General features: G+C 37.6%; 2 protein-coding genes across 3 annotated transcripts in view; one reads left to right on the top strand and one right to left on the bottom strand.

Annotated features, from left to right (window-relative positions):
* The window catches only part of LOC129248299 (uncharacterized), a 55696-nt gene extending 42933 nt beyond the window's left edge, over positions 1–12763 (top strand). For both annotated transcript variants that reach the window (XM_054887789.1, XM_054887790.1), the window contains one exon: positions 12476–12763. In XM_054887789.1, coding sequence (XP_054743764.1) covers positions 12476–12720 — 245 coding nt within the window. In that variant the 3' untranslated portion in view covers positions 12721–12763. The remainder of the gene's footprint in view (positions 1–12475) is intronic.
* A 6974-nt stretch (positions 12764–19737) lies between these two features.
* LOC129248428 (uncharacterized) overlaps positions 19738–24009 on the bottom strand; it is a 71793-nt gene continuing 67521 nt past the window's right edge. The window contains exons 22-24 of the mRNA XM_054887971.1: positions 23370–23570; positions 19994–20705; positions 19738–19938 (exon numbers count right to left, since the gene is read on the bottom strand). Coding sequence (XP_054743946.1) covers positions 19885–19938; positions 19994–20705; positions 23370–23570 — 967 coding nt within the window. The 3' untranslated portion in view covers positions 19738–19884. The remainder of the gene's footprint in view (positions 19939–19993; positions 20706–23369; positions 23571–24009) is intronic.

Consider the following 24009-nt stretch of genomic DNA (forward strand, 5'->3'; position numbering starts at 1 on the left):
ATTTTTTGGTCCGCCAGGGTGGCCAGACGCCTTAAGCGGTTTCGTAGTCTTAAAGGAGGTATTTGTTAAGCTACGTATTGTGCGGTAATGGTCACGGGTGCGATGTGCCTCCACTGCTGACTGCGCCATGCTGGCCAGATTATCAGTTTATTTTGTCCGTTGTCGCGCTTTTCTTAATTTGCCTAACCACATTACTGTAGTGTTGCTGCAGAACTTCCTTAGAAAATCTGGCCTCGGCACAGTTAAGTTGAATTTTTATCGTTTGTTAATTTTTAGGTATATGTGGTTATCTGCCGAACCTGAGAACACCTGCTTAATTCGTTGTCGTTGCTCATCCATTGGTGATAAATTCTAGGCTGTGGACAATGTTTTGACGAACTAGCTGAATGTTCTTTCATCCTGCAGTTTTTCTACGTCGGACCGTCGTTGTGTTTTAAGTTGGGAACTATTCACAGCGAAAACTTTAAGCTGCACCCCTGCAATTAGTAGATGATGGTCGTTCGCTATGCCAGCCCTTCGCTTATTCCGTACGCCCATAACACAGGTCGACACTGAAAATGATTCAAGCATCGGACCCAGCCTATCTTATAGATTTTTCATCGCTGAATACGAATCTAACCTTAAAAAGTTTCCATCACGTCAAGATTTTGAAAAAAATTAGTTCAAAAAGTCAAAAAAACGTGTTTTTGACCATTTTTGACCAAATGTAGTGGATGAACCTGAGGTGATGGAAGCTTCTACCTAGCCTTAAACTGAAGCCTGAACCTTCAGTTATAAGATCCAAATCGAAAATACCCTGAATCAATTGTAAATTTTGATGTAGCACAATTTTTTTAACTGCTCGCGCACGATTTTCATAGGTGCAGCCATGCAGGCTAGTTAGCCTTATCATAGTGGTGCGCTGACTTGTACCTTTTACCTATCATGTTTTTAGTTATTGGGTTTGCTTAGTACGATTCGGAAGTTGTAATTTCAAAATTGAAAGTGTCGGATTCAAGATGGCGAAAATAAAAATTTAATAAAATCAAATAAAAATTTGATTTTGCAGCTTGTCTTAGAATTAAAGGAAAGGCAAAAATTGTAAGTAGAATTTCGTTTGTCTAGAAATTTAGTTGTTACAGTTAGAAATATTTCTAGCTATTAGCTATATTTCTACCAAAGACACATATTTCTAACTGTTACACCTTAATTTCAAGCTAATCGCAATTCAGCTTTACGGTTAGCTGGGTCAGCTAAAAATTTCTTTCAATGTTTGCTATTATGATGCGCTGAAGACAAATATGACATCATAATTTAAAAAGGCAAAACCAATATGGTGATCTAAATTACTTTTTACTTCACGAACAACTATTGAAAGATGAATTTATATAGTTATATTAGACTAATTTTTGACAGTAGTAATAAAGTTTTATAATCTGACATTAGCTGGTGAACCAATATTTTAGTGCATAATAAATTTATTAAATTCACGACCCCAGAATGTGCCACGAGGAGGCTGTCAGTATTTTACACTCCACTTTTGTTTTTTTTGTTCTTTTTTATTTTTAAAACTTTTTTTGTTTGGTTTTTTTCCTTTTTGTTTTTTTTTTTGTTTATTAATATTCTCGCATTTGTGGTAATTTTTTGTTATTCCTTAGAGAGGAATTTCTTCCTTCTTTGTTTGAATTTTTTGAATCCACAATTTGTTCTTCAAATACAAGTTTCACGGATGCTTCTAATCTTTGTAAGTTTTCTCAAGGTTTTAAGGAATAAGAAGAAACACACAAAGGATAAAGAATTTAGTTTTGAGTACTTTCATTTTCTAAAATTTGATTTTTATTCGGCAGACTTGAGAAGGTTAATCTTTGTGACTTTCTAGAGTAATTGCAATCATCATCTTTTAATAAGCCCCAGCAGTAATCAGCAAGCATGCTATTCCATTCCATTTTCCTTAATATCTTTTCTCCATAGTTTTTATATCTTGATGAAATCTCTCACCATGCTCATCGCTAACGTCTCCAAAATTTTGTGGGAAAAAATCCAAATGCGAGTCAAGAAAATGTATCTTCAAGGACATGTTGCAGCCCAAGCGTTCATAGTTTTTCAACATATTTGCAACTAACGTTTTGTACTTGTCAGATCGTCTGCTACCCAGAAAATTCGCGCATACTTCCTTGAATGATATCCAGGCGGCTTTTTCCTTAGCAGTGAGCTTTTTTTGAAATTCTTCATCTTTTAACACTTGGCGAATTTCTGGACCAACAAAAATGCCCTCTTTCAACTTAGCATCACTCAGATATTTAAATTTTTCTTTTAAATGTAGAAATCCTTTACCAGTTTTATCCATGGCTTTTACAAAATTTTTCATCAGGCCAAGTTTGATATGAAGTGGTGGTAAAATGATGTCATTTGAATCAACAAGAGGTTTACTTGAGACATTTTTGGCTCCTGGAATAAATTCCTTTCTCTTAGGCCACGCTTTAACTTTGTATTGCTTATCTCTTGCTCTACTGTCCCATTCGCAAAGAAAACAGCAGAACTTCGTATATCCAGTTTGCAAGTCAGAAATGGTATCAAAACACTCAGAATCGGACATTTCTTCTGGTTCTTTACAACCATCCACTGATTGTAAATAAGTACATTTATCTGTCACTAAATCGTCTTCTTGAGCAAGTTTTGGTAGTTTTGGTACAGGTAAGAGTTCACTGTGATTTTGCGGGTAAGTCACTGAAGATACATTTGGATATTCGATTTTACATTTATTCTTCCCAGAATAACCAGAAGTATTTATACTACAAAAGTAACAATTAGTAAAATGATCTATTGGTTCTTTCCATATCATTGGAGTACCAAAAGACATGGAAGGACGCTGTCCTCGTCTCCATAAAAACAAATTTGATGTACAATGATTAAAGCAAAAGTTTGGAGTCCAACTTTTATCAAAATTTATTATTTTTAAACTAAAATAATATTCATATGACTCTTTAGTAGCAGGAGTTAATGTGCGTCTCTGCTTTCTTGTCATAAACTGTCCACAAATGTAACAGGATAAATTTGGATCCGTTTTACAAACTCTAGGCATAGTAAAACCTTATATATTTGAAAAATATCTGATGTAGGTAAAGGTCAGATTCTAATATTAAGAAATTGAGATGTAGTCCTGAAAAAAACTGATGATAAAGAAACTTCGAAGATATTGATTGACCAATTTATGTTGAAGTGTCAATTAAAAATGAACTTTTTATCACAAAAGATATGTAAAGTGCAGTTCTGATAACATATATATCTAATATAAAAAAAGCACATATAAAAAGAAAATTTGAATCCGACACTTTCAATTTTGAAATTACAACTTCCGAATCGTACTAAGCAAACCCAATAACTAAAAACATGATAGGTAAAAGGTACAAGTCAGCGCACCACTATGATAAGGCTAACTAGCCTGCATGGCTGCACCTATGAAAATCGTGCGCGAGCAGTTAAAAAAATTGTGCTACATCAAAATTTACAATTGATTCAGGGTATTTTCGATTTGGATCTAATAACTGAAGGTTCAGGCTTCAGTTTAAGGCTAGGTAGAAGCTTCCATCACCTCAGGTTCATCCACTACATTTGGTCAAAAATGGTCAAAAACACGTTTTTTTTGACTTTTTGAACTAATTTTTTTCAAAATCTTGACGTGATGGAAACTTTTTAAGGTCAGATTCGTATTCAGCGATGAAAAATCTATAAGATAGGCCGGGTCCGATGCTTGAATCAGAAAAATAATCATTTTTTGTCGACCAGTGTAATAGAGCCGCGCCACTTGTTTCTAATAGCAACGTGATCGATTTGATTTTCGGTGTTGCGATCTGGCGAAATCCAAGTTGATTTATGTATGCATTTGTGGTTAAATAAAGATCCGCCAATGACAAGGCGCCAATGTTATTCGAGCAAAGCTCGGTGAACATTTTGCCGTTCTGCGTGATTGTGCTTATTTCGTATCACCCATTGTTTTTGCGCGGCCTAGATTACATTTGCCAGTTTGCGCATTTGGATCGCGCGTCAGGATGATGATATTACCTTTTTCACATTCCTGAAGACATTCATGAGACTTCTTTAGTTTCAGTATCGGCAATGTTGGTTGATGCATAACATTGGATTATTGTCCTTTTTATTGCTCCCGTACGAAGTTTTATTGAAATTATCCTGCGGAAGTAGATTTAGAGAGGAAGAAGCTAACGCCGTGATCCCTCCGCTGGTCAGAAGAGTTTTCTGAAAAAAAAAGTTTCTGGCCTGTTAATCTGGTGACTGGAACTCTTTACAAAGCTGCGCAAAATTCGATGGCTCTTGTAGCGTGCATACATTCCATGCTCCTAATCGTGATCCGTTTTTCATGCTGAATATCTTAAGGCTGGTGCATCACTTTCCCATTACTCCCCAAATATTTAGAGAAAAACAAAAGGAAATTGAAAATTGTGTTAAAAGTGCAAAATTTCGAAAAAACTCGTTTTTTGCATTTTTTATAATAGTTTTACATTTACATCAAAGCATTACATGATCAAATAGTGGTTTCGGAATATTTGTTATTATTTTATTTTACTTAAAAAGGCGTTTCACTTTCGATGTCTCGATTTTTAAATTGTGCAACCAAAAGTACTACAGTTCTAGTTAAAATGACTAAATATTGGTTGGGTAACAACCACGGTAATAACCATTATGGCATTCAAAATTGTATTCTTATTTCTTATGTGAAATGGTTGCTGGTAATTACAAAATTAGTTTGGTGTAAAATGGTTAATCATTCAGCCAAATATACAGTATTAAAATAAGAACCCCCTATGCTCCCAAAGAAGCAAAAAAATTAATAAATTATAAAATAAGAATGGAATGGGGGTGTCTTTTCTACCATTTACGCCTCATTTGTATCGCCCAGCGCCAAGGGCTGCTAATTTTGTGTTCTTTTCTCGTCACATTCATAAGGCCACGTGTTCTTTTCTCAAGCTATTGTACTCTGACTAAGCGAATGTGTCGCAGTTTCTACTTTCTTCGAAATGAGAGGGTGAGCACGACTTATTCAGCTTTCTGTTATCTACGCAAAGCCGGGTGCTACGATTTTTCTTTTTAACCAGCACAACCGGTGAGCTACAAGAGCTTGTTGACGGCTCAATTACTCCATAAGATTTGGAGCAACTCGAATCATTTGAATTGCTTCCTCGTGCTTTGCCAATGGAGCTCTTGCGTGGAACTTGACGAAGTTTTTTTACATCTGCTGTCTATTCGATGTTTCACGATGCCAATTCTACCAAATTTTCTACATATCAATATATTCGCCGTTGCTGTTTACAATCTCTTTCCACCTCTCGACCTCTCCACCTGGAGACTTTCTTCATCGAATTCAGAAGGCCTTCCGCGGCGGGTCGTGTCATCGACGTCAAAGTCGTCATTTTTGAATTTTGCAAACCATATCCACAAAGCCTCGAATGAGAACTTCCTATACTGATGACGATCCCTGCAAACGATTTGAGGGCATGCATCTGGAATGTTCGGCCCCTTAATGTGGAAGGTGCCTCTGGTTGATGTCTTCGTGAGAGTTAAGGTTGACATCACTGCCATTCAAGAGATGCGATGGACGGGGCAAGGCAAGAAAAACATAGGACCTTCCGAAGTCTACTACAGCTGCCATGTAGCGCAAATTCGCTGTCGGATTTGTTGTGGGAGAGACACTTCGTCGCCAAGTACTGTCGTTCACTCCGTTGGACGAACGTCTCGCAATAGTTCACATCAAAGCGCGATTTTTTAACATCGCGCTCATTTGCGCGAGAAGAGAAGGACGATGAGACCAAATATTCCCTCTATGAGCGCCTGGAACGTTTCTACGAGTGGTGCCCCCGACACGACATAAAAATCGTGCTTGACGACTTCAACGTCAGGGTGGGCAAGGAAGGAATTTTTGGTTCCACAGTCGTAAAGTTCAACCTGCACAACGAAACATCCGTAAACGGACAGAAGTTGATCGACTTCGCAAGGGCCCGAAACATGATAGTCTGCAGCACCTGATTCCAGCATAAGAAGATACACTAAGCTACTTGGCTGTCTCCTGATCGAAAAACGCGCAACCAGATCGATCATGTTGTGATAGATGGAAGACACGCTTCTAGTGTATTAGATATACGTTCGATCCGAGGACCTAACATCGACCCGGATCATTACCTCGTTGCAGCCAAGCTGTGCACACACCCCTGTTCAGCAAAAAACCTACATCTACCACGCAAAGAATGTTCGACATCGAAAAGCTGCAATCACAACAGACAGCCAGAAGATTCACTACTCGAGTCTTACTCCTGCTCTGAGAGAATACTGCCCAACAATCCAGCATACACGAACAATAGAGCAACATTTCTCGCTCTCTACGTACCGCCTCCGAAAAAGAAATCGGATTCCGAGGAGAGCGAAAAAACCGTTGGTAAGACGAGGAATGTTATGTTGCCGCAGAAAGAAAAGATGCTGCCTATAGAGCCACGCTGCGGTCGGGCGCAACGGGAGCCATGTGAGATCACTACCGAGAGCTAAGAAAGGAAGAGAGACGTATTATCCGAAAGAAGGAACGATAGGCCGAAATACGTGAGTGCGAGGAGCTTGAGAAGCTGGGCAATAGGAATAACGCCCGAAAATTCTACCAGAAAGTTCGGCGGCTTACAGAAAGTTTTAAGACCGGGGCGTTTTCCTGTAAGAACAAAGACGAACACTTCTCGAACCTGTTAAACAGTGACAGCTGCGCATGTCACAGAGAAGGTGAAGATCCCGATACCCCAATCGTTGACGATGGAATTGTCGTTCCGCTACCCGACCATGACGAGGTGAGAATAACAATAACGCGTCTAAAGAACAGCAAAGCCGCGGGCGCCAACGGACTACCGGCTGAGCTATTCAAACATGGCGGCGAGGAGCTGCATCAGCATCAGCTTCTATGCAAAATATGGTCGTATGAAAGCATGCCTGCCGATTGGAATTTAAGTGTGCTCTGCCCAATCCATAAAAAGGGTGATCGTGCAATCTGTGCCAATTATCGCGCGATTAGTCTTCTAAATATCGCCTATAAGATTCTAGCGAGCGTATTGTGTGAAAGGCTGAAGCCCACCGTCAAGCAACCGTCAACCACCATCGCCAACCAACCACCGACCAAATATTCACAATACGCCAAATCTTGGAAAGGACCCATGAAAGGAGAATCAACACGCACCATATTTTCGTAGACTTCAGAGCTGCTGATGTTGGAGAGCAAAATGTCGACTTTTGCCTCCTGGGTATTCCATTTCTTATCCTTAAAACTAATGAAAAATTAAATAACTTTAAAATACAATTAACATAGTTTTATAGAGCAGAAAGTGTTCTATCGAATGTATATGTACAATTTGTGCCATTTTGATTTCTGGAGACTTTTAACTGATTTTACCAGTAGTCGTTAAATGCACTAGAATTGTCATATAAACGCATTATTGAAATTGTCTTTGGTTGGCTGTATATAAATATAAATACACTACAACTTCAAAAAAAAAAAAAAAAAAAAAAAAAACAAGAATTCTTACTTCCCGACAGTACAATTCGCTTTTTACTAATAATTTGCCAAAAGTTAGTAACGGACAGTGATCAACGACTAGTGATCGAAAGTATATCTCGAATGAGCAATCTTACAACTAAGTCGTTGGACTGGCCTAAAGAGTAAGCAATATCAGCTGCCAAAGAGCAGATGGATGCAGTTAATGCCTCAATACTTTCAAAATGTAGGTTAGGTTAGATTCACCAGGTTCATTATTTGTAATAGAACCCCAAGCCATATATATATATAATTGGCGCGAACACCCTTATTTGGGTGTTTGGCCGCGCTCCTCCTTCCACAAATTGAGGGACCCACAGTTTCAAGCCGACTCTGAACGGCAGATATTTTTATGAGGAGCTTTTTCGTGGCAGAAATACACTCGGAATACACTGCCATTGCCTGCCGAGGGGCGACCACTATTAGAAAAATGTTTTTTTTAATTTTCGTGTTTCACCGAGATTCGAACCGATTCTGCCGTTCGGAGTCGGCTTGAAACTGTAGGTCCCTCCATTTATGGAACAACATCAAGACGCACACCACAAATAGGAGGAGGAGCTCGGCCAAACACCCAAAAAAGGCCAATAACGCGCCAATTATTTATATATATTATTAGAATGCAGTTGTGCAATTTGTGATTCTGCCGTTACCTTATGTGACGAAATGTGCTGACCTTGCGGCACTAGGAACGAGCGGCAGTGGGACCTTCGCATCAGTTAGTAGTGTCCGATATTATACTGTCTGGTGAAATTAAAATATGCTTAAACTGCAGAACGAGTGACGGGCAAACGTGGGAGCGTCACAGCAAATGCGACTGGTGCGTGTTAACTCTACCCTTTCTAAAGATCAAGATTTGGAGAGTCGTCTTTCTTAAATTGACCACCAAGACTATGCTGTAATACTGACAACTTCAGTTCAGGGAGCTTTGTTCCTGTAGTTAGCTTACTCCAATTCGGAAGATGAAGACCATTAGTAGAATAAATCTCAATGCCTCGGACGTTGCTTACCAGTTAGTTTTATCTTTTAGGCAACCCAGGAGCTGTAGGTGTCAGGAAACCATTACGTGGATGAGATTGAGATTCAGCGCAAGGCTGGTAGACACACATATATTGCGCCGGGCAGCCCAGAGCTAGGTGTACTCCAGTATATTTCGTTATCAGTGCTTATCGTTTCATTTTCTAGCTGCAAATATATGAATCGACCAGATACTTAGGTGTTTTACATGACCGAATGCTGCTTTTAAAATTATATGTTCTGCGCAGGTTATGTATTGACAACTTATTTGCACACCCTTCAGTAGACGAGGTAAGCAGACCATGGCAGTGGCAAGATGAAGGTCTTTCATACCATAAATTTGTTATTTGTTCATCAAAATTGCCTCGTATTTCAGATCCACTTTTTGATAATCGTCAAAATTGCTTGTGTGACTAGGTGGTTGAACTTGTTTTGTGCCACCTTTGGTATGGTCAGAAGGTACAGCAAAAAGTTCCATCGGTGTAAATCGACAGCTCTCCATATTCAATGACTTCAATGATGTTGCTTTAGGGAAGTATATCTGTCTCAGTTACCAGTTGGTTTACTTCTAACTTGTTTAATAGATTGCTGTTTTCGACTCCTTCCTTGGCCATTTGACAGGCTCAGCCCAACTCATTAATTTCGTCCTGGGGATCATCACTTTGTGCTGGGTTTCTTGTGAGAACTTCATCAGGAGGTTTTGCCCCGGGACATCGTTCGTGGTCATTGTAATTCCATAACATCCTGCAATAATTCCTGAGTTTTCTTACAAAGTTCAGAGTTGACTTTGTGTAGTGGGTTGTTATTGGACACCAGCCCATTTTCGCCTCGTCCCTTTGTCCCAATCTGAAGCATCAGGTGAGCCTGCAATCCATTTCTAAACCGATCCAATCCATTCTATTGAACGCTTGGATCTACTTCCTTTTGGACCCTTCAGCTCATCGAGCATTTGTGATAGCATTTGTCGATAATTTCGTCGTAGCCAAGTAGATCGTGTGTATTAATTTAAAGTGAACATTCACTATCCAGGCATATGAATTCATTGACAATTATTTTGGTTTGACATAGAATTTTAAATATCGTCATAAGCACGCAGATAAATCCGGGTTTTAACCGAAACCGCCACTACGAGAGGACTAGCGTAGAACTTATTAAAGGCTTTCGACGCTGTTAGCCATTCTCTGCTACTAGACTATATTTAACAGTCGAGCCTCCCGTAGGTACGGAAGAAGTGGTCCGCAAACTAAATACTTGTGTGGTCGACAGAGAGAATTTCGCAGATGTCATACGTTGCCGATTGCTCTTTCCAACTGAATCCACGAAGGAAGTCAAGCTACAATTGAAAATAAAAGTCGACGACAAATCAATACCGACTGTAAACCACACCAAACTGTTGGGTGTCTCCTTCGATAGCTTGCTATTCTTCTCAGCGCATACAACCGCCACTAATGTCTAAAACCGCAACAAGGTCCTTACATCGCCAGCGACATTTAAAGCAATTGCCTGTATTGAATTATGTTGCGACCATTTGGTCGCTTTGCACTAGAGACACTCAGTGGAGGAAGATCCTTGCTCCATTCAAAGTGCATGTTTCTTGGTCCTACCGTTAGATGAGATAAACGATAACTTTCTATGACTATACTGGGAGGGCTTGATGAACTGGTACCACAACAATAACCACGTTCAGCATCACAGATTAACACAATTATTTTGTGTTTATTTTTATTTTTTTAATATATGTAGTTCATTCTATCAAAAATATCATATATGTAAATACAACTTTCAAACATTTTACAAATTTTCGGAAAATTCAAAAAATGTTCGACAGAATTTTATGTCTTTGACCAGAATTAAAAAAAAATATTTCGGTATGCAGAAAATTTGGACGATAACAACACCCGATGCAATGACCCTTGGGAAAAAAGATTCTGAGGAGAATTTATGGACCTTCGCGCGGAAGCGGCGAATACCGAAGGTGATGGAACGATGTTTTCTATGAGAATTACACAACCATGGACATAGTGCAGCGAATTAAAATTAAGCGGTTCCCCTGTTCAGGTCATGTTATATGAATGGACACAAAGGAATCGGTTCTGAAAGTATTCGATACAGCTTCACTTCATTTCTAATTGGCATCGATTAGCACGTGAAAGAAACGACTAATGAATGCCGTTTTCTGAACTCGTCAAAAATCGCTTAGGTGGTTGCTGTGCCAATAAAGAAAAGATAAAAAGAAAAGTATGCAAAACTAGTTAAAATGTTGCGTTCTTATTATTTTGTCCATAGTTTGACCGAATTTCAGAACAGTGTACTTAATGAATACAATTTAGCAAGCGCTCACTTTCATCTTTTGTTTGTGCTTCTAGCTTCATTTCGAAACAAAACCCATAGAAATCGGACAGATATAACTTCTCAGCCTCCAGTTTTTATGAAGCAATAATATAGGTTTGTTGAATTTTTTTTTCTGTGATGGAATTCAAACGTAATAGTGTGATTGCGTTATATTTGGCTGCCAAATCACAACCAGCCATTGTTCGTGAGCTCAGTCATCTCAGAGTGAATAAAATGTTTGTGTATCGCACTATACGAGTAAAACGTTACAATGATACTGGTAGCATTGCAAAACGCTATGGAGGTGGACCAAAAAAAACCGCAACAACGCCAGAAATGGTTCGGAAAGTGAAGGCTCGACTTGAACGAAATCTACGTCGAAGTGGAAGAAAAATGGCCAAAGAACTGAAAATATCGCAAGACATCATTCGACGCATATTGAAAAATGAGCTCAACGTCAAGGCTTACAAGTTCCAAAAAGCACACGATCTCTCACCCCAGCAAAAAAAAGTTCGGTGCGAAAGAGCAAAGGAGTTGTTGCGCTTGCACGAACGTGGCGAATTTCCTAACATTGTGTTTTCTGATGAAAAAAAATTCCCAATTGAGCAGTTCATAAACACTCAAAACGATCGTGTTTACTTGACCGAACGCTCATACGAGAATTTGAGCTTACGTATGGCCACTCGAAGTAATTACCCATCTCAAGTAATGGTTTGGGCCGTAGTGACCGCTGATGGACGCTCTCCAATCGTTTTTATCGAGCCTGGTGTTAAAGTGAATGCGACTTATTATCGGGAAAATGTTTTAGAAACTGCTTTAGAGCCGTGGACACGCAAACATTTCGGTCGTAGACCATGGACGTTCCAACAGGACTCGGCACCGTCTCATAAAGCTCGTGTGAACCAAGAGTGGTTAAAAAATCATGTTCCACACTTCATTTTGTCCACACAATAGCTTTCGAATTCGCCAGACGCAAATCCGATGAAATATTCCATCTGGTCCATTTTGGAGAGCAAGGTGAGGACTAAAAAATATGCCAGTATGGATGCGCTGAAAAAAGCGATTATACGAGAATGGGCCAAAATACCTCAAGATCACATTCGTACAGCATGCAACTCATTTTTTGACAGTTTGAAGGCTATAGTCAAGGCAAAAGGTGGTCATATCGAGCTAAAGTAAATATACGTATGTTAAAATTGTAATCATTTTTGAACAATTTCGTCTTTAAAATGAATAAAAACTAATTTCACACGAAAAAGTTATGGTGTTTTGAATAGGTAACACTTCATATCGTTCAGCCTGTAGATGGCACTAGGTTTATTACATTCATTTCTTTTCCAGTTGGTACTAACTTTAAAAAGACATCTTAAAATTAAAAAACAAATATCTTAAATTGAAGTCTGAAGTCTTATGTAAACATATCTATCAAACGAATTTCAATTATTTTTCTTAGAGAAATGAGATCAAATCACGTTTAGAACTGTTTTAAATTTTTTTAAGACCGTTTAATTTATAAATATATAAAGCTAAATTAACGAATATACAAAAAATGACTATTTTATCTTTAACTTTTAGGTGAAAGTCCCGCTGCAATGCAACATGCCAACCACAGTACTTTTGAGATTGACAACAATAATAGCAGTATCACCGGATCAAAATTTCCCAATAGTGGAGCGAAAGGTATCCAAGTTCTAGATGATATATTAATAGCAGTTATGAGATCACACATTTACTATTCCATACTTTTTGAATGTAAAATAAGAATATTGATTTGGATTATTAATTCAATTGTATTATTGTTATGTAATGTGCAGTGTTAAAAAATAAATAAAACCATTTGTCATTTCACTAGTTTACAATGAATTTGCAAAATTCTAATTTGACCTGTGGTATTTGACTAACATTTCCAAACGTAAATAAAGGCATGCATTAAGGCTTTTGGGATGAGGCAAGCTGGTTTCTCTTTCGCGAATTAGGTAATATCTACAAAAAACAGTGAGAATGAAACTCACGCTATTTTTTAATTAAACCATAAACTATAATATAATTATTTACATATATGGGGCATTCTTCGCCAACCGGACACCCCCATCTGCCCAGAACAGTTTTTATAAAAAAAATTTTTCCCTATGCCGAAATAAAAGCTTATGTCATGTACTTTAATTTGTCATGTGGCACTACATTTTCGATCTAATTTTGGCCAGCAAGTGCACATTTTCTTTATGAAGCCAATTTAAGCATCCTTTTTAAAACGCAATTTACCAAAAAACTATTTTTGTGCTATAAGATTCTGCTATAAATGTCTTATTACAGCGAAGCTCAAAATTCAATTTAAACTACAGAAATAAGTCAAGAGGAGCGACTTTTAAGCTTTGATGCATAAGTAACTTATACTAGAATTTTGTGACAAATATTTCTGTGCGTCCGTGACTGAATACTACTAAATTGAGGATTGTCCAGGAAAAGGGAGAGAGGATTGTCCTCCATGAGAACATTGTTCATTGTTCCAGTTGAAACGAAAATATAATGAAATAGATAAGTTTGTTGCAAATTGAAAGCTGTTCATGGTGAAATCAAGATAGGATTACGGGAAATAAAATAAACTGGCGCTGATTTTTAAAAAGGTGAGAAAGAACGATAAGAAAATACTTAAAAAGTATATTGAAAGTTATCAGAAATTGAAGGAATGTATTGTAGTTTATTTACACTTCGTAAAGTTGTAGTTATTTTATTATAAAATATAATTTAATTTATTATAAAATATAACTCTTGTATAGTATATTAACCGTAATAAAAACTCCGGGAAACAAATGCGTTTAGTAAGTTAAGCTGCGCGAGCAAGAGCAACACCTTTTTTGCAGCGACGAGCCAACGCTGTCCACGCTGCAAGTACAGCCAACGCTGTCCACACTACAAAGGTTATTGTCAAGCACGTAAGCTCTGCTTACCGCCGATCATGATTCAATTGTATTTAGAAGGTTAGGTAAGTAAGCAGCTTTCTCGCACCCTCTTGACAAATCGGCTCCCTTATTTGAAAACGTTTGGCTTCTTTATAAAAAAAGTACACGTTTCACAAAAAAACTTTTCAATTGTAGTAAAAACTAAACTTTTGGTGCAAATTATATGGTCGGCAACACTGTTTCCATTTTGACAAGTTGCTTTATTCATATTCGTTGAAAACCGTTTTTTTAATTGGAAACATTCGAGTAAGTATTATAATAAAAACAAATTATTTTGCAAATTAATAATGTTTTTCATTATTTAGATCGAACATGACCTGATTCTGGTTATAGTCGGTCATTTGAAGCTGTCTTCCTGGCAACACTCGTTTGTGAATATTCATGCATGTAAATCTCGATCAGGCATTTGTACAAGTTCTTATTAAATCTTTTCCTTCATAGGTTGTTAGAACTGCAAATACAATCGCGGTCACCTTACATATACCCCAGTTAGTAAATTATGTTAGATTATTTGTAAATAAATTGTATTTACATGTTTTTTTTGCAGGAGTTTACAGGCGCGTAAGTGTATCGGGAGGTATGTTGAAGAGCTAAGTGGTACCACTGTTCTTCGGACAATTTCATGGATGACATTGTGCGTGCTATGGTGATGGTGTAAATAACTTCAAGTGTTTGGCACGTCACGGTCGGTATGTGTCTTGTGCTGGTGCCACTGAAATCGACTTGGCTTCCGAACTGGCTGTCTCCACCGATACCTTACACGGTCTAGAACAGTACGCTGTACGTAGATCTACGATCAAACCCTCGCACTTTCTGTCTACAAGGGACGTAAGTCGTAGTTATATATTTGAAGTTAACAATTTTGAAGACTTCTGGTTTACATGCTTTTGGTTTCTGCGCAAGCTCAACGACCCTACATCTGCTTGAATCAGTGCAGCGTTCCAACACCCATACGAGCCACTTTCCGGAATTTTTCTATTGCATTTGATTAACGTAAATTTATGAATTATATATATAAATAAATGAAATATTTGTATATAATATAATATATGTATATAATGTAATATATGGTCTACTATGAATACATTTTCCCAACACTTACTATATTAATATTAGGGCCAAGTATATTAAGGTAAACAAACTTTAAACTATAAACACCACTACTTGTAATAAAAAATCTACATTAAAGCTTATTTTATTTACTACCAGCATTTCCTTTTTAATGTAATGAAAATACTCCCTTAGAGACTTCATGTTTTTACTTTTTCTCGTTTCACACCTAGCTAATATTTGTTTTACAACTACGAACTAACTTAAAACACATACTTAAGTAACAAAACATATGTAGTTCTGCCTGCTCTTGTGTTGTTAGGTAAACATCGAAAATATTATAAATAAGTATTATATTTGCTTTAAAAGAAAACAATAATTTTTTGTTGTTTTGTTTTAATGTAGTTTAAATAACCAATATACTTAGTTTTTCTCAAATTACAGGACTGATTAGCTACTTTATGTACTTTTTTACTACCTTTAGGCAAGAAGAGGTAAACATTTTTCCCTCTTTCTCTATTCTTCGTAAATGCAGCCCTAAAATAAGGGAGTGCACGATAATTTCACACACTCGTCCAATCAGTCGTTGTTCAGATGGCAACGCCATTGTGCCATTGTGTTCATTTTTTTCGTACACCACTAACACATTCATCCGATCCATTAAGCTAAATACACACCAGGCGACCGTTGCAGCAACACGGCCATGTTGAAGCAACCGTTGCCTCGTGTGTAGCTATGTTGCCAATTGATTTTCGTGTTGCTGCAACCGTTGCCTGAAATATCAAATAAATTTGATTTTTGGGATAGGTTGCTGCAACCGTTGCTTCGTGTGTATCATTGTTTACTGCTTTTACTCGTTCAGTTCGTTGAAAACAAGCGAAGAAGAAGCTTCATGCGGAGTAAAATAAAGTGAAAAAGGAAAAAATGGCAATTGAAAATAATGAAAATTATGTTAATTTTATTAACGAATATAAAAATTTGAGAGAGCTGTGGGATATAAGTAGTGAAAACTATAAAAATAAAAATTTTAGAAAAAAAGCATACGAACAATTGAAAAATGAATACAATAAAATTGATAAAATTTTCAAGTCCGCAAAAGAGTTTCCTGTTGCAAGATACCGCAAAGTTATTGCCAGTCTAATTTCTGCTGATATTGCCTCTCTCATTATGGTATCTTGTTTCGTTATTTTGGGCTTTACGAAGTCCAACAATTTTCTAAACAGGGCTTCGTCCATCCTCATGTAATTTTTATAGTCCGCTGGTTCATTTTCCTTCAGTTCTTTCAGCAGCCTCTCGTTCGAAAATTCGATTTTTTTTAAAAACCAATTTTTGGACCAAATTTTCTTTCTCTTCTTTTGTTGCATCTCTTCTTCCTCATTTTCGTACAAAAGTTCGTCAATTATAATAAGAGAAGTAATTTTACGTATTTCGTCGATCATTTAAAAAATTTAATTTTACGTATCTTCCGCTCGTACCTTTCCTGCACCACAGTTATACACAATACTGAGATTGAAGCAACGGTCGCAACGTGTTTCTTAAACAAAGGCAACACGTTGCTGCAACCGTTGCTTCAACGGTTGCCTGGTGTGTATTTAGCTTTACATCTGATTCTGTCAAATTCGCAAATTAGTCACAAAACCACCTCGAAATTCATTCCTAAGTTTCAGTGTTGTATTTGTATCCGAATATTCTAAGAACGTCTTAAAAAGCTATGAAAATGAAAGCGGACAACACTAAGAAAAAGCTGAAAAGAACTTATGCATCATGAACAAAGAGGTCAAACAAAAATTATCTTTATATACATACATATATACCCTTTTTGGGTAAAACAAACATAGAAAGGCGTTAGAATATAAGGAGTACGCTACAGGAGTATTTCTAGATATATCAGGGGCTTTTAACAACGTGACAAAAGATGCTATTTTAAATAGCATGGAGTCACTTAGTGTGCAACCCGCGGTTTATCTATGGATAAGGCAGCTATTAGCTAGCAGGAAGATAAGAGCGGAATAGAACGATACGAGCGTCACCAAATATGCATGCAGAGGCACTCCGCAAGGTTGGGTACTATCGCCGCTATTATGGTTACTTGTAGCAAATGAACTGCTCAAGAAATTTTACGGAGGGGCACCAAAACTGGTGGCATATGCAGATGACATAGCTATAGTAGTTACGGGAAAGTACCTGGACACCATCAGTAATGTGATGAATAACACACTTAAAATGGTACACCAATAGACATCTCACGCAGGGCTAGGGATAAACGCCGGGAAAACGGACATGGTACTTTTTACCAGGAAGTACAAGGTCCCGACGTGGAACCTCCCGAAGCTAGGCAACAACGAACTACTTCTCAAAGTTCATGCAAGGTACCTCGGAGTAACACTAAACAGTAAATTGCTGTGGAAACGCAATGTTGAGGAAAGGGTGAAAAAGGCCAGTAACGCGTTGTACGCATGTAAAAGAATGCTGGGGGCTTGGGGCTACACGGCAGTAGTTAGACCGATATTGCTGTATGGGGCCTTAGTATAGTGGACTGCGACCAGAAAACTGACATACTTAATACCACTAGAAACGATTCAACGACTCGCTGCTCTGTGCATAACAGGAGCGATGAAAACCACTCCAACGGCGGCGCTGGAAATGATATTCAGTATGCCACATATTGACCTTATGGCGGAAATCCTGGCAGCGAAATCCGCGAGGAAGTTGGTGATAGCTGGAGTTTTCACCTGTAGAACCTTCGGTCACAGCTCAATAGGAAAGTGGAGCTCAGGTTGCACAGACTACATGACTCCGTACTTTAGTTGGGAGAGAAGGTTTCGCACTACAATTGAAGAGGACGGATGGCACAAAGACATTAAGCCTGGCCATAGAACTTTTCACATCTATACAGACGGCTCTAAAACTTTAGACGGAGTGGGAGCGGGTATTTACTGCTCAAAACTAGGGATAAGGCAGCCTATCAAGCTGCCAGATCACAGCAGTATTTTCCAAGCGGAAGTTTTTGCTGTGGGGAAAGCCGCGGGGCCAGCCTACACTAGAACAAGAAAGAACTCAACAATTAATATATATGTGGACAGTCAAGCAGCAATAAGCTCATATTGTATTAAGTCCAAAAATGTTCAACGGAGCAGGGAGGCCATAGAAAGGCTAGCCGCAAACAGTAGGCTGCATATCTACTGGGTATCTAGTCACAAAGGCAATATGGGGAATGAAATAGTAGATGATATAGCAAAAAGTGCTGTTAGACCACCATTTTAACAAGAGAACGACATACTAAAACCGCTAAATACAATATACAATGAAATGGACGACTACATGAAAAAAACTAGTGGAAGCTAGGTGGTCTAATCTGACTAGATGCAAAACAGCAAAAGTCATGTGTAGAACTAACGACAAAAACTGACTCAATTCGTACTTACGCTCTCGCGAAAGGACTGCAGAACTATTATAGGTATGCTAACAGGTCATAATCTATTGACTGCACATGCGTACAAGATAGGTATTGCTAACACGGACAAATGCAGGAAGTGCAGAAAGGAGGTTTAGGAAACTTTAGAACACATTCTGTGCGTCTGTCCGGCATTATTAAAAACGCGTTTAAAATGCCTGGGAGCCCCATTGTTTGAGGGTCTGGAGGACATCTCAAAAGCGGATCTCCCAGCGCTGCTTAGATTCGCCAAAAGCGCTGACATCTTACATGATGCCTACTTCCGGTATTCATTAGGCCGGGTCGAATTGTGGGGAGGCAAAAAAAATCGCCCACTGCTCTGTTAAAATCATATTCTAGGGATCAAAATAAGAAACTTTGCCGAAGGAACCATACCTCTAAAACGAATTCTGATGTCCCCGAATTTGGGTCGAACTTTTAGTGTCTTTTGTGGGGAGGCAAAAAAATCGCCCATTGCTCTGTGAAAATCATATTCCAGGGATCAAAATAAGAAACTTTGCCGAAGGAATCATACCTCTAAAACGAATTTTGATGTCCCCCAATTCGGGTCGAGCTTTTTAGTTTCTTTTCCCATGTAAAGGCCAAAAATGGTGATATTTTGAAATGATTGTATGGGGAACACCCCAGGGGAGTCCCAGGAGGTGTGCCACTGGCATTGGTGGATCGGCCGTCAAAAGTTAGTGGGGGTCGGTCATACATTTGGACCCGATTGGAGCACTCTAAATGGGTCAAAGTGGGATTTTTCGTTCGACCCAAATTGGGGGACATCAGAATTCGTTTTAGAGGTATGGTTCCTTCGGCAAAGTTTCTTATTTTGATCCCTAGAATACGATTTTCACAGAGCAATGAGCGATTTTTAAATTGACCCGCCCTAGTATTCCTAGAGGTCGGTCTCCATCTGGTATCGCTAGGAACCAAAAGGTCTATGCATGGGTTATTGCCAACCAGGCTAACCTAACCTTTACTAAAAACTATCTACATTTATTGAGGTAATTTGCTGAGATGTCCGTTCGCGGATTTCAAGTTTAAATTTATTTTGGCCAACTAAACTTCGGGCAAATCACATTCATTTAGTTAGAATGGTTTAGAAATCTTCATATTGTATGGACAATGGATATTTTCGGGAGCTTTGATAACAGACGCAATGTTTCGCTGCTAAATCCTTTGCGAAACACCCTCTGACTATGTGGCTGAGCAAAGAATCTATGCGTCTCGAATCTTGAAAGTCTAGTGGTTTTTTACAGAGAGGAAACAGAACTTTGATACATTTGCTTCTTCTTTTAGTTATTTTTGTCTCATCTGCTACGTTTATTAACTTATAACTATGTACAATTTAGAACGACCAATAAGAAAGAAAAGTATTAGCAAAGAAATGAGGTTTTGTTTGATTATCATATTTTCTGATTCCATTAAAATTATATTTACATAGCCAGTTATATCTGGTTTCATCAACCAGAAAGCTTTCGCAAGTTCTTGATTACATAATTTCTATTTATTTTCACATATTAAAAAACAATATGTTATTCCAATTCATAAAATTCAGACTGCCATTCTAAGCCAGAGAAATCCGGATCCTATAATGATATTAAGAAATTAGATATATTTTTTCTTCAAGTGTAATTTACTTACATTTTCCTCGAAAATAGATTTTTGATTCGGGAATTCACTTGGCGTACACACCATATAAGCTACACCGGTATTATGTCCAGTGCACTCGCACAACTGATTGCCAGTAGGTAAGGCACTTTGAACCACACGCTTTGCGAAAATAGTTGCAAATCGTCTAAATAAATTTCTCCGTTCTGCCATAATTTTCTTCAGGCTAAAAACTGACCCGCCGGTCTCCAAGGCTAAAGGTGCGCATATTCCCAGACTACTTTTGGAAATGTGGAGTGCATGTCGCGTTTCGCTATCGCCTTCCGGGAAGCGGTTTGAATATACGAAGTGTTTATCAAAGCCAAAGAAGTGACGCATTTTACGTGATTTATCAAAGTTAAAATCTGTATCCGCAAGAATATGCAAACTGAAACCTTCTTCATTCATATATTGTAACATAGATGAGTAATCGAATCGCATCTGTTTCAAATCACAGCGGCTGCAAGACAACAATATAAGCGTTTTAGAAACTCCTGGTCGAAAATTTAGTTTTGATGCTGTAGAAATGACTTGTAATATATCATTGCTGGATTTGGGTCCGTCTTCATTTTTTAAGAAACTCATCACATGGTTGAGGTATTGACGAATTTCATCAGTACTATTTACAAATACTCCATTGCCTTTTGAAATAGTTCGAGGATAATTGAATGGGGATAGTTGCGAACCGAAGGCAACAACGGCGTATCTGAGAAAGAAAAATACGAAAGAATAAATTTAATTCTTCCAGATATGTAGATTAAGATATTCCATTAAATGTGTAATTTTATTGTTCTAATAACACTGCATTGAATTTATTTACTTTGCACTTTTTAAATCGTCATATCTAATGGGGAAAGAGAAGCCCAGCATACCAATAGGGTAGAGATAATGAGCGTAAACGGCTGAGTCACATATTTTTTGTTCCATTTTGTACAAAAATTACGTTTGCTAATTTATTTTGTCTTGAACGGCAGATGAGTTTAAAATGGCCTATAAAATCATTATGTAAATATTTCAGCGCAATCGCTATCCATGTAATCATAAATATATTAATATACTTGAGTAGATTTACCAACTCGGTTCAAAAAAAGTGTTTATGTTGAATTTACCCATGTTAAATAAAATCGTAAGTACGAGTAGTATAAGTAATAAAGCATAAAAACGTGAACTCTACAACTCTACTCCAACTGTTATCTTCTCCACCAACAACAGAAGTAGAGACTGAGATAATTCCCCCTCCTCATTCTTCAGCAGATGTCTTAAAAAAGACTCGAAGTCATGTAAAGTCTCATTGCATGGATACTCAACGGACAAGTGTGCTAGTCAACACCATCGAAATAATCCTATTTGGCCAACGATAGCTGAGCTGATCAGACCAACCAAGCAGATCGTAGACAGCCAGGTGTGTTTGCATCAAGAAACCAGGTAGTTCATCTGTTCAGAAGTTTCTGAAGTACAATCTCTAGTGGCCTACATACAATATATCTTTGACAATCATCTACAAGGAGAATTCCACCGATTTACCTTTACTGTTAGCATGTTGAGCATCACCAATAACTTTTAACACAAAGGCATAGGGATTGACTGGCAAAGCGAATTGAGGATCTACGGCGGCGTCATTAAAACATTAAAACAGTTACTTTATTTTTCGCGATTTTGACAAGTCTGACGTCAGCTCAGTTCTCAATACAAAACAAACAAAAGTAGGAAAAATTACGTGTTTGTGAAAATTCAGTGAATGGCTTGGTAGTTTTGTGATTTGCGAGATTTAAATTAATCAAACTAATGAAAATGAAGTGCCGTGTGTTAAATTGTGAAAGCACAAATTAATATAAAGCTTCCAAATGCAGTTTTATGTGTATATAGTAATTTCTATTGTTTGGTTGTTTCTTTTGCTTTCGCTTACTTTTCCTTTTCACAAACAAGCAATTCCCCTTTCTTTTACTTGCTAATTCATCCGCTCTTACGACACGGCGAATTCGGAAGGCGCAATCGTTATTCTATTATTCTTGGTTGATTGGCTTGAGCTCCTAAGGAAATATGCATTTATATAAAGGGTTTTTTAATAAGAGGTGTTTTTTTTTGATAATCAAAGAAAAATGCTTTTTTAATATAAATGATCGGATGTTTATTTCATTATAAAGAGGAAGGTATGCCGTTAATAGTGGAAAATAACATCAGGCAAATGACCACCACGACCACGCTTACAGGACAATATCCTTTTCATGAAATTTTCCATAACCGAATTGTAAAATGGGTGCCCTATGTCCTCGGCAGCCTCACGACTTTCATCTTTGAGGTCTTGAATTGACCCTGGGCTGTTGGCGTAGACCGTATATTTCACGTGGGCGCAAGGAAAAAGTCACAAGGTGTAAAATCACAAGATCTCGGTGGCCAATTGTGATCATATCTTCGAGAGATAACACGGATCAGAAACTTTTCCCGTAAAGATCAATGGTTTCGTTGCTTGTGTGGCAAGAAGCCCCGTCTTGTTGAAAATAAACGTTGTCCAGATCAATACCATCCAATTCCGGCCATAAAAAAATCATTAATCATCTCTCGATAGCGCAATCTTATTCATAATAACACCTGTTATTGGAAAACCCTTAACATATGTGAGCACTTGCCTATTTTGGTTATAAAAGTTGTTTGTAGTTTGACGCGCCGGACTAGCTACTCAATCAGTTTCACTAGTAATCATGCGAGGTTTTAGAACTGACGAGGTGAATGTATCTTCGAAAATATTTTACCTTTACCAAGGTATATGAACACACTGTAGCTTAAAAAAATGGGAACTTCTTACATACAAGGCAGTGCACCTTTTGCTAATAATATGAAATAGTTGGCGGAGAGTTTTAAACGAGAAGTGGGCTTATCACAATATTTCTATTCGATAGACACAGTTGTAGATACTAACGAGGCAATCAAATTTCTAAATTCCTTGAACCTTTCTGGAATACCACCACATTACTACATACGGCGGAAATTTAGTTTTAAAATATAAAAAGTAGGCGTGGATCTGTAGAAAAATGCACCCCTTTAATTTGAAATACCTACATAGAAGCGTATAACATCGTACAGAGTTGCTAATTTCTAAAATCTAGAAAGAAGCATTGAATAAGTTTTAGGCGCGTGCTTTGCGCTTAGCTAGCGAATAATTCACAACAATATAATAGAGTCGGGTACAAGTAGGCTTTACCAAATAGTAGTCTCTTTTCTCATGTGAAATATTGGAAAATATGAGATATACGTTTTTAAGAGTGCTAAGCATTCCCAAATAATATAATATATTACATTAAAATGTATTAAAGAGAATACATAAGTTTTATATATATTTCAGCGATGTCATCAGTGTTCAAGTGTGTTTTACCTGTTGTTTATAAATTTGTGTTCTTGTAACTGTTGATCGAGTGCTGTAAGTATAGACTCGATGCTTTTATTTCCGGTTGTATAAGTATTGCAGGTGTTTGCTTCCACTAAGAAGACGACGTCGCTACTGCGTGGCTCAATATGCGTATCGTATTCCACAAACGTACTTTCTGGTACGAAGGTTCCATTAGTGAGTTCGCAGCTGTAATAAAAATACAAAGGAAAAGGTAAATATTAAAACATGTTAGCAACTTTTTACAAAAGAAAGGGACCATTATTCCATTAGTCAAGAAAATGGTGATCCTTTAATTTTGATTTAAATTTCAGAAATATCCGTACTTTAGTTATAGCAACCGTTGGCTATATTTCAGCATTGGATAACATATATTTACAATCTTTAATTTACTTCAAAATATGATAGAGAAACAAATAAGGAAGACAGCGCATATTTTAATAAAAATTAATTTGGGCTGGCTATTAATTTTTGGAATCAAACAAATACATAGTGTGAGAGCTATAGCTTTCAAAATCATAGGGACGGACGGTGGTTTTTATCCGATCTCAATAATAACAACGTCGGATTTAATTTTTTATTTGAAATTTTATTTCCAAAAAGTGGGTGTGGCACCGACAATTTTTCG

The sequence above is a fragment of the Anastrepha obliqua genome, chromosome 5, assembly GCF_027943255.1.
Source record: "Anastrepha obliqua isolate idAnaObli1 chromosome 5, idAnaObli1_1.0, whole genome shotgun sequence".
In the NCBI taxonomy this organism is placed as follows: domain Eukaryota; kingdom Metazoa; phylum Arthropoda; class Insecta; order Diptera; family Tephritidae; genus Anastrepha; species Anastrepha obliqua.